At 34.1% G+C, this 10,907-nt stretch overlaps 1 protein-coding gene across 1 annotated transcript in view; it reads right to left on the bottom strand.

Moving 5' to 3' along the window:
• Positions 1–10,907, bottom strand: part of LOC106871912 (protocadherin-9) — a 32,732-nt gene that overhangs the window by 8,286 nt on the left and 13,539 nt on the right. The window contains exons 2-3 of the mRNA XM_014918672.2: positions 4,579–7,676; positions 2,842–2,971 (exon numbers count right to left, since the gene is read on the bottom strand). Coding sequence (XP_014774158.1) covers positions 2,842–2,971; positions 4,579–7,191 — 2,743 coding nt within the window. The 5' untranslated portion in view covers positions 7,192–7,676. The remainder of the gene's footprint in view (positions 1–2,841; positions 2,972–4,578; positions 7,677–10,907) is intronic.

Below are 10,907 nucleotides of genomic sequence, written 5' to 3'. Positions count from 1 at the left end.
ATAGACACAAGATGTGATCTATTTCTAGCGCATTAATTGTCCACGTTAGTGGTCGACGTTATTTTTTAAAATGTACCTTAATTAGATAGATAGATAGATAGATAGATATCTTTCTTTTATTAGCCACACAGGGCTGCACACAGAGGGGACAAAGATAGATAGATAGATAGATAGATAGATAGATAGATAGATAGATAGATAGATAGATAGATATGATGAGTTATAATTCCTTCATTTTCTTCACCTCACTCTCTTCAATGCTGGAAAACACTATTGGTCATACTGTTGGTTGTATGGTACATGCAGGATGTAATACTTCTATACTGATTGGTTACATTCCAAAGATACATGCTAATTACATTATTTAAAATATTAATTAGCAGTCATTGGAATTTGTGGGCAGATATGTCATGTGAATAACTGGATAAGTATTTTGTTTGTTTTCTTTTCTTTGCATTGTTAAGTATTAAAAAATTTGCTGAATCATGTAGTGGTACTCTGCAAAGAAACAGTCACCACAAGCCAAAGTAGGGGCATCTATGTGGTTACTCAACATGTGAGAAATATCCAGTAAGTCTCCCTAAATCTGCATCCTAACATCTTTAGCAAAGAAAGAGATGTCATGTGATGTGATCTCAGGTGCTTATGACTCAAAAGAGGATTGGATATTCCAGGCTAGAATGCACTTGAATCTAGGGTTAAACAACGAAAATAACAAATGGACATCCTGCCAATTATAATCCTGATCCGTGTTGAAATAATCTATGTTAGATCTACACATGAACAAGCCAAAACAGGGTTCAAGCAGGCCTCATCTGTGAAAGCCTGAAAAACCAGTCATATCTGGCCAAAATATTCTACCTATTTTATGTTCAAACTGGCCATATCCAGCTTCTTACACCTATCCTACAGTATCATTATAAAAATAAAGAATCACATCATTGAAATCACAAAGCAACAAGATAATGTATGATTCATTCAAAATTATATGAATAAAATAAGCATTGCTTTGACAGATTAATCTGAATGCTGGAGGGTTAAGATGGTTTTAAGTATTTCATTTTTGTATTTGGTTTGTAAGGTTCTTGAAGTGAACTGATGTGTTGAAACAGATTTTGTCATATCTTAGGGTCATTATGCTAATAATAATCACATAAACTGGTTCTTTTTCTCTTCTTTTATTATTATTAGTCAGTCTCATCAACATTTAACTAATTTATTAATCAATTGTCATTCAAGCTTTTTAAACTTGTCCAACACCATGATGAAGAAAGATGAATTAAATGGAAGCAAACTTTGTTTTGTCTTTCCTTAAAATAAAAGTGGTTGCTGGTATTTGTCAGTTTGAGAATCGCTGTACAAATTGAAACTTCAATCAATCAACTTTCAACATTATTTTGCACAAGGTGAAGTTCAGAATAAGCATTTTAGTAAGGGTATTTTGAGAAAACAGTATTCAGTAACCAAGGTTTATCTCATATTTGTATGTAATACCCTGTACTTTTGTGTACTTTGACTAAAGCAACAAGGATTGGATGCTATTCTAAAATACTTGTCATTTCAACTTTTCAGTGGGATTTTTCCAGTTTACTTTTAGCAGAGTGTAATGATGACACATGTTACCATAGCACTAACATGCAACATTCATTTATTGCAATTTCTCTAAAAACAGGAAACATCACTCAGTAAAACAACTAGTATGTATTCATCAGAAAAATAATTATTTTTACCTATGATGAAATTCAAGTTTTTTTCTGGCAAAATCAGTTAAATGTTGGACAAAATGTTTTGAATTATAGCTTATTATGTGTGCTTAGTTGAAATGCTACCAAAGTTAACATTACCTTTCATCCTTTTGAAGTTGATAAAATAAGGTACCAGTCAAGAACAAGTTTGATTTAATATTCCTATAATGCATCATGGATGTGATGCAATTGTGATATTGCATTCAGCAACACTTTTAAAAAAGCAAGCTCTACCGCTAAAAATTTCCAAATATTTTATATTTTTATTACATGTTCATGAGTTGAATAATTTTTCTGTTAAAAGAATTATATTGGGTCTCTGAGAACTGAATGTAATGATGCTTACCCACTGGCTGATAAGTATGTTGCTCTCCCTCTTCAGAGTGTAATAGTGAACAATAGAAAGATTAGGAGTTTCTGAAACAACTACTCTTTTATATTAAGGATTTATTAACATACATCATTGATGTAATTTTGGGTGAGGGAAAATTGTGAACTACAATGAAATAAAGGAGTGCTGTTTCAATGTGGATATTGTCAATTACTCTATGGTATATATTACATTAAGATACCAAAGAAGACAATAAATGAGCCACTCTCCATGCAATTGCTCAACATTCTAAAAATAGCAGACTCCAATCATTCACCTGTCTTTAAAAAATGGAGAAGGAAACATTGGAAAATATAGACAGAGATATGCAAAAGACATGAGAGCGCCGACTGGAACGCTTTTGATTTATTGGTCTGTTCACTCAGAGATCAGCCACTGGGGTGAAACAACATCAATAAGTTACTAGTGACTGTCTAGCATTGTCTTCTGTCAGCCAACAGAATCATTTCTTCCGTGTAAACTGTGATGTATTAATGCCAAATAACTAACTTCCTACACTTAAATCATTATGTACAGCAATAAATATCTATATAATAATCTGCTTGCATTATTTACATTGTTTACATTATTTAAATTTGACAGATATTTGTCCTCATCATGTTCTTAAATCTTTGCAACTATTTTGCTTTAACTATAACTAAAAGACTGTCATTCCAATTTCTCCATCCCTTGTTTAACAGGTTGGTTTTTTAAGAAATTACTTACCAGCACAACTTCCTTTGATGGATGCTCGATCTAGCGTAAAACTTACTTCAGGTTCAACTCTGATTTGAGATTCTTCAATCTCTTCTGCTGGGGAATTGTTGGCATCATCTTTACACAAAAGATTACTGTACTGAATAGACAAGTAAATAGATTAAATTAATTAGCAATAATGATGATGATGATGATGATGATGATGATGATGATGGTGGTGGTGGTGGTGGTGGTGGTGGTGGTGGTGGTGGTGGTGGTGGTGGTGATGATGATGATAGTTCAATATGTATTGAATAAGAGAGACAAATATTGTCAGATCATTGATGTAGCCACACCAAATGACATGAGTGTTGTGAGTAAAGAGGTTGAAAAAAATCACCAAGTACTCCGAATTGAAAGTGGAAATAGTAAGACTGGATGGAATGCAAGAGGGTAATGCAAAAGTGATACCAGTGGTGATTGGAGCATTAGGCTCAATCCCATTGAAACTTCAAGACTTCTTACAGCAACTGGACATCCCATGCAAAATTGATGTCTTGCAAAACATAGCTTTATTGGGCACAGCGCACATCTTATGGAAAGTATTATCTGTCTGAGGTCCTTGTTGTGACTTGACAGACGACTAAAGTCTCCGGTGCATTTTTACCTACACTGTGTTATAAAGGAATAATAATAATAATAAATGTACTAAACAAGATACATGACAACAACCAGGCCACAATCATCTGGGTTATGCTTGTCCAAACTGATAAAGAAATAAAAGCTTATTCCCCAGACATAATAATCAAGGATTGGTAAAAAAAACACATGTTTACTGATAGACATTGCAATCCCTTCTTACTAGAATATTGTTAAAAAAAGAAGTACAGAAATTGTCAATTGTACAGAGATCTTGAAACTGAAGTATTCAATATGTGGGGCATGAAGATGAAAAGAATATCAATAATAATTGGAGCATTGGATATGATATATAAAAATATTTTCAAAAACGCAGAAGCTATATCTAGACCCTCAACACTACACACAATCCAAAAACTAGCAACAGCCCACATCCTACACGAAACATTATCAGTTCAATAATACAACCCAAACAAAAAAAATTCACTAACACAAGACACACTCTATACAGTAAATATCCTATAGAATAAACAACCACCACAATATACTCTACAGGCCTGGTACACAACAGAAGAATACAACTTGTATTAAACACACAACATACAATACAAACACTACAACAAAAACTGCAACCAGATCTCATAACAAAACAAGCTGATGCAATACAATACCAGGGAAAGTTTGCACTCCCGTAACAACATAAAGAAGGCATAATGCAGTACACACCCCAGAAATACACCATCACTGGCACCACTATCTCTCTCTTTCTCTCTCTCTCGCTCTCTCTCTCTCTCAATATAACTGCTTCCCCTGTCCATATCTCTAATTTTCCCTTAATTTTTTACCATGTATTAAGTATTCCTTCCCCACCCACTGCATGTTGTTAACACTTCTCTCTCCCTCTTTTTCTCTCATCGTCTTTTTCTATTTACCTCTATCTTCAGCTGACCACATGACCACTTGGCTTAAGCGTATTAATATTAATCACCTTTCTCTACTTCTTCCTCACTTCTTTCTTCACTTCTCCTTCTCTCTCTCTTTCATTCTTACTCCACCTCTCTCACTAACTAATGTTTAACAGGTGAACAAACAATCAGATTATTATATAGATTTATATATAAACCCTACCTGGAATGATGGTTCTTTGGACACGTTATTTCCACTTTCTTTTTGTGTATGTATATCTGGAGGTAAACTATCTGCTGCTTCATGACTGTTTTCATTTCCTTGCAAAGACTGGGCATAATTTCCTTCAGATGTACTTCCATTTAAAGCCACAGACTTGCCACTGTTGTTATTGAATTCATTTTCTTTAGGAAAATTATCTTGCTTCCTTCGAAGTGAAGCATCTTCATACTTCTTTGCAAAATATCGTCTTTTCTCTTTATTAGTTCTGAACCTCATGTATGCAAATCCAATGATAAATACAATAATGAATATTATACATAATGGTAAAATAATTTTTAAATGATTAGTTTTGCTTGTCAATGGTTTGCCATCAATTATATTCACAAGTAAAACTGTAGCAGTATGTTGTGCTGGCTTTCCATGGTCTTTAACAGAAATCAATAGTTTATAGTTTTGTCTTAGTCTACTGACATTACCATTTTTAATCAGCATTATTTCACCAGATGTTTCGTTAATTCTGAAAAAACTGGTTGTTTCAGGGGTATTTTTAAGGAAATAAGATAACCTAGCATTTTCTCCTTCATCATCATCAAAAGCTATGACTTGTGAAATAGGCTGGTCAGCTAGGGTCATTTCGTAACTGATTGAAATACTGTTGTTTGCATCACTAGGGTAAATGATACAGGGATAGTTGTCATTAGCATCCTCAACAATTACTGTGATACTTGTTGATGAGTTCAATGGCTTTTTCCCATGGTCAGTAGCTACAACCAAAAAATCATATCTCCTCCCTTTCGTGCGACTTAATACAGCTTTAGTCTTTAAAATACCATCACTTACAGTGAAAAGCTCTGAAGCTCTGTTGCTGTTTTCAATTACATATGTAACTGCTCCATTTTCCCCAGCATCTAAATCTTTTGCTTCTACAGTTGCAATTGTGGTATTTCTTGCTTGAGCTTCTAATGTATGAAACTCATAATGTTGCTTTTGAAATTTTGGTACATTATCATTAACATCAAGTATCTTTAACTGTACAGTTCCAGTGCCAGTGAGAGGTAAAATTCCACAATCCACTGCGAGAACTCTAAGCTGTACCACTGAAATAGTTTCTCTATCAAATATTTTATTTGTTGTTATTACACCTGTTCTGTTATCTAAAATAAAATCTGATGCATTGTCAGAATCAAGATAGTAATATATTTCAGAGTTCATACCATAATCTTTATCTGTTGCTTTCACCTGGGTTATAATTTCAGGAACTTTATTATTTTCAGTGATATCAACAATCTTGATGTCATTGGTAAAGACTGGAGGATTGTCATTCTCATCAATGACATTCACCACAAGAGTATTTTTACTTTTTAGTTTAGGTATGCCATTATCTTCACATTCAATAGTGATATTATAAGTGGTTATGTGTTCAAAATCCAGTTCACGCTTAATGACTATTTCATAAGTTATTGAAGAAATTTGGTTGAGGCCAAAGTACTGACTGGTAACAGCAATTGAACAGTTCACTTTACCATTGTCACCTTTATCATTATCCTGAATGTGAACAACAGCTACATGGGAGTTCACAGTTTTAGATTCTGATACATTGGCCAATGGAGGGTCAATATCAATGACTGGAGAATTGTCATTGACATCAACAATATTAATGGTAACAGTTACAGATGCTGAACGCCTCCTCGACCCTTGGTCATAAGCTATTACATCAAAAGAATATTGATGTCTTTTACCCAGACTACCTTTCAAAATAACTGTTCCAGAAGATTCTTTCACTTCAAAAATTTCTCTAATCCTTAGAGAAGTTTTACGGTTTAGCTTGTATTTCACTTCACCATTCTGACCGGAATCTTTGTCAACTGCATGCAATGTGAGTATTGTAGATGATACAGGTACATTTTCAAAAATTGTTTGATTATAGAAAACTTTTTCAAATTTTGGGCTATTATCATTTTCATCTAACACAGTAATATTTATAAATGTACTGCCAGTTCTCTGTGGAATACCTTGATCTTTTGCTACAAGTGTCAACCGGTAAAATGTTTGTTTCTCATAATCCAAAGTCTTCATAACTTTTAATCCAAGCGTTTGGTCTTCATTCCAGATCAAGCTAAATGTATTATTTATATTGTCTAACAATGTATAATATATTGCAGAATTGTTCCCTGAATCAAAATCCCATGCTTCTAAAATGGAATATGATTTATTGAGTTTGTTTTCACTAACCTTTAAAGCTTCATCTTTATCAAACATAGGAGCATTATCATTGATGTCTACTATGTAAATTTTCACAGTCACTATTTCAACTGTTGCTGAATCTATTCGAACCTCCGTATCCAAAACACAAGGATAACGAGATCCACATAAGTCTTCCCGGTCAATACGCTCCGCATTATAAATCTTTCCAGAATCTTTGTCAATACTAAATAGATGCGTCTTTGGTTCAATAAATAGAAACCTGCTAGACTTATTAGATTTACTGGAGGCATTAACAGAACCAATATAGGTATGTATTGGTTCTTCCTCTAAAACATGAAAAGTTAGCTCTGCTATAACAGAGCAAAATCCAAAACATGCCAGGAAAAATAGAATTAATAAAGCAGACATGTTAGTTTTGAAATGTTTAGTTACAAATTATTATAATTAGAATACTGATCCTCTGTTTTAATTTACTCCAGTTGGTTCATGCAATAATGAAACATGTATTAGTGATTCAAAGACATTCTAAGAATTTCTTTCTTATGAAAATATTCAGTGTTATATTCATATATTTGCATATTTCTGTGTATCATCTATTAAGTTTTTAATGGTGACATGTCATATGATTTGTACTCTGATTTTATTCCAGTGATAACTAGTAATCCAGTACTTTTATATGAATAAGTTAAAATCTCAACAATTAAAAGAATATATTTTAATAGTTCAAATTTAGTTCAAAGCGCCTATTACAATAATATATATCTTGAGCAAAGTGTATACTCAAATAAAATCTTGGTAGATCAATAATAATAATATAAAAAAATTTTGGTAATCCAGTTTTTACATTCCAGTGAAATTTTCGTTGTTCACACATTCCAATCACCATAAAGTTCCTGAAAAAATAAATTAAATATATGTAATATCATAGTCTTGCATCTTCTTATGCTAAATAAAAAAATTAGTACAGTTCTATATTTAAGAGAGGAGGAATTAGGTACATTATTTACATTCCATAGATATTTGTCCTCATCTTGTTTGTTGTTAATACGTTTCAGCTGATATACTCTCCAGCCTTCTTCAGGTTTCTTGGGGAAATTTCAAACCTGGGTTCTCATTCCTAAGGTATATTTTGATGTTATTATTATCATTATTATTATTATTGTTGTTCAGGTCACTGCTTGGAATTGAACTCGGAATCTTGAGGTTAATAGACCACGCTCTTAACCACTATGCCATATGCCCATGGCAATTATGGAGTGAATTTTAGGGCTTATAAATCTAATATTTTCTTTATCCTTCCTTAATACCGGTTCCCATATGCTATTTATATCTGCACTCAGTCTGCTTAGGAGGTTGTTGTGTCCTAGCATATATACTACTTCTTTTAGTTTTTGTATTTTCCATTGGTGTTCTCTCTCTATTATTTTAACTTCATCCCACAGAGGAAGGTGTCTCCATTTTTCCATACATGATCAGCTATACCCAATTTATCAATATCTCATGTCACAGCTTTGTGATGTTTGTCAACCCTTATTTTGAGGGGGCAGCATGTTTCGCCTTTGTATAACCTACCACAGCTGCATATGATGGAGTACACGCAGTCTTTGGTCATATTCTCTTCTATTGGTGGTTTTACTCGAAGGAGATATTTGTAAAGTGTTGTATTACTCTTGAATACTGTCCCGATGTCATATGGGCCGCATATCTTTTGTATCTTTTTGGAAAAAAACATCAACTAAATAACCATTGGAAAAAAACATCAACTAAATAATGAAATCAAAAAATTAGTTACATTATACATATTAGCAACAGAGGCAGTATTAATACTGAGAGGTAACATTTATCCCAATTTTCATGTAGATGTTCTGTTAAAACAAACTATAATGTGGGTTGAGTATCCATCATTAACAAGACCAAACAAAGTAGAAGTTATGTGATCAGATGGTCTTGGAGCTTGGGGTCGTGGGGATATTTATCTCACCGTTAATAATATATAGAAGAGTGCATTTTGCACCAAAACGCCAATATCAGGGTTTCTTTCATTGTAACTACCACAGTATACAGGGTGCAATGGGTAAATTGTCACCATCTAATGTTTTAATTTCGTGCATGTGCATATTGTTTGTTTTTGATTTTGTTGACCACACAGTATAGTAGGGTCAGTTGGGCACCATATGTGAGAAAAGCAGCACCATGATGCAATTCACTCTGCCAGAAATTTGGAAACGACATGCTGTACTGTTTGGCATTTGCACCGGAAGCTCCAATACAAACATTTCACAGTGTTTGGGTGTCAATCTGAGGACAGTGCAGAGGATTCAGAAAGAGTTGAATGAGTCTAATGGTCATTAAGAAACTATGACAGTACAGAAAACTTACTCTGATCATTCTGCTAAGAAAAGAACTTCTGAATTTGTTGGTGAGATGCAGGCTATGATTGACATTAATCCCTCAAAGTCAATCAGGCCTATTGCCAGGGACCTGGGAGTGTCTGAGTTTCTTATCAGGCAGGCAGTGCATGAAGACATTCAGTATTCCTCATACAAGATGAGAAAGGACCAATTTTTTTCCCAAGCCATCAAGGGCAAGAGGAAAGATGAAGCTTTTGAACAAACTCACGCATACCCTCCAACTGAACATGCTTTGGTTTTTCTCAGACGAGAAAACTTTCCACCAGAATCAGATGGTGGACACACAGAACAGACCACTGGCTTGCCATGTCCCCAAAACATGTAGCAAGAAGGATAAAAATCAAACATTCAGTCAACATCATGTTGTTTGGAGTGATCACTAGTGATGGCAATGTTATGCCTCCATTCATCTTCCCACATGGCCTCAGACTCAATATGGAGACATACATCAAGTGCCTGGAGGAGGTAATGCTGCCCTAGGTCAAGAGGGTGGCTGCTAGAAGACCCTATGTCTGGCAACAGGACTCCGCACCATGCAACACATGTAGGAGAACCCAGCAATGGCTGTCAAATAATTTCTCTGACCACATCACCCTAACATCTGGCCACCTCACTCCCCAGACTGTAACCCCCTTGATTATTATGTGTAGGGTGCAATTGAGCAACAGACCAACAAAATTCTTGTGACACAAAAGATGAACTGAAGGCAAGGATTATGGCAGCATTAGCAAACTTAAACAAAGAGACCATCCAGAAGAGTTGCAGGAGATTCCGAAGTTGTCTGGACGCCGTGGTTGAAATAGTTTTATGCAGTTTTGGTAAATATATTTGTTAAAATGAGATGTTAGTGTTATTTTCATTTTTGTGTAATTTAGATGACAATTTATTCACTGCCTCTTGTAATTTGTTCTAATAGAACATCTACATTTAACTCTTCAGCATTTAAACTGGCCATATCTGGCCCAAATAATCTACCTTACAATGTTGTTCTAAATATAGGTATGGCTATGTGATAAGATGCTTCCCAACCACACGGTTCTGAGCTCAGTCCCACTGCATGGCACCTTGGGCAAGTGTCTTCTACTATAGTTCAAGCCAACCAAAGCCTTGTGAGTGGATTTATTAGAGGGAAACTGAAAGACCCCCTGTGTGTGTGTGTGTGTAACCCATGCTAGCATGGAAAGTGGACGTTAAACGATGATGATGATGATGATGATGATATATATATATATATAAAAGGAGCAAAATACTGGAGAATCAGTATACACCACATGGCAAAATTATGAGTTGAAAATATGTGGAAAACATATATAAAATGTGGAAGAGAAATGCCTTCGTTTCACATAGTTTAATATCTTTTTATAAAAAAAATTTTTTATATATATTTACATATTTTATGGATGTTGTGATATCCAACCAGTTTTCACTATTTAAATTAGCTTTTCAAGGGACATTGTGAAGTAATCATTTCTTGTGATTAAGGAGTCCTGCCATTTTGGATACTTGAAAAATAAGAATGAGTTTCAAGTATCCAAAATGGTAAGACTCCTTTATCACAAGAAATCATTACTTCACAATGTCCCTTGAAAAGTTAATTTGAATAGTGAAAATCAGTTGGATATCACATCCATAAAATATGTATATATAAAAAAATTTTTTTTATAAAAAGATATCAAACTATGTGAAATGAAAGTATTTCTCTTCCTATATATA

This window comes from Octopus bimaculoides, chromosome 13 (genome assembly GCF_001194135.2).
Source record: "Octopus bimaculoides isolate UCB-OBI-ISO-001 chromosome 13, ASM119413v2, whole genome shotgun sequence".
Taxonomy (NCBI): Eukaryota; Metazoa; Mollusca; class Cephalopoda; order Octopoda; family Octopodidae; genus Octopus; species Octopus bimaculoides.
The sequence above is the reverse complement of the archived record's forward strand: the minus strand, read 5'-3'. Positions and strand labels throughout refer to the sequence as shown.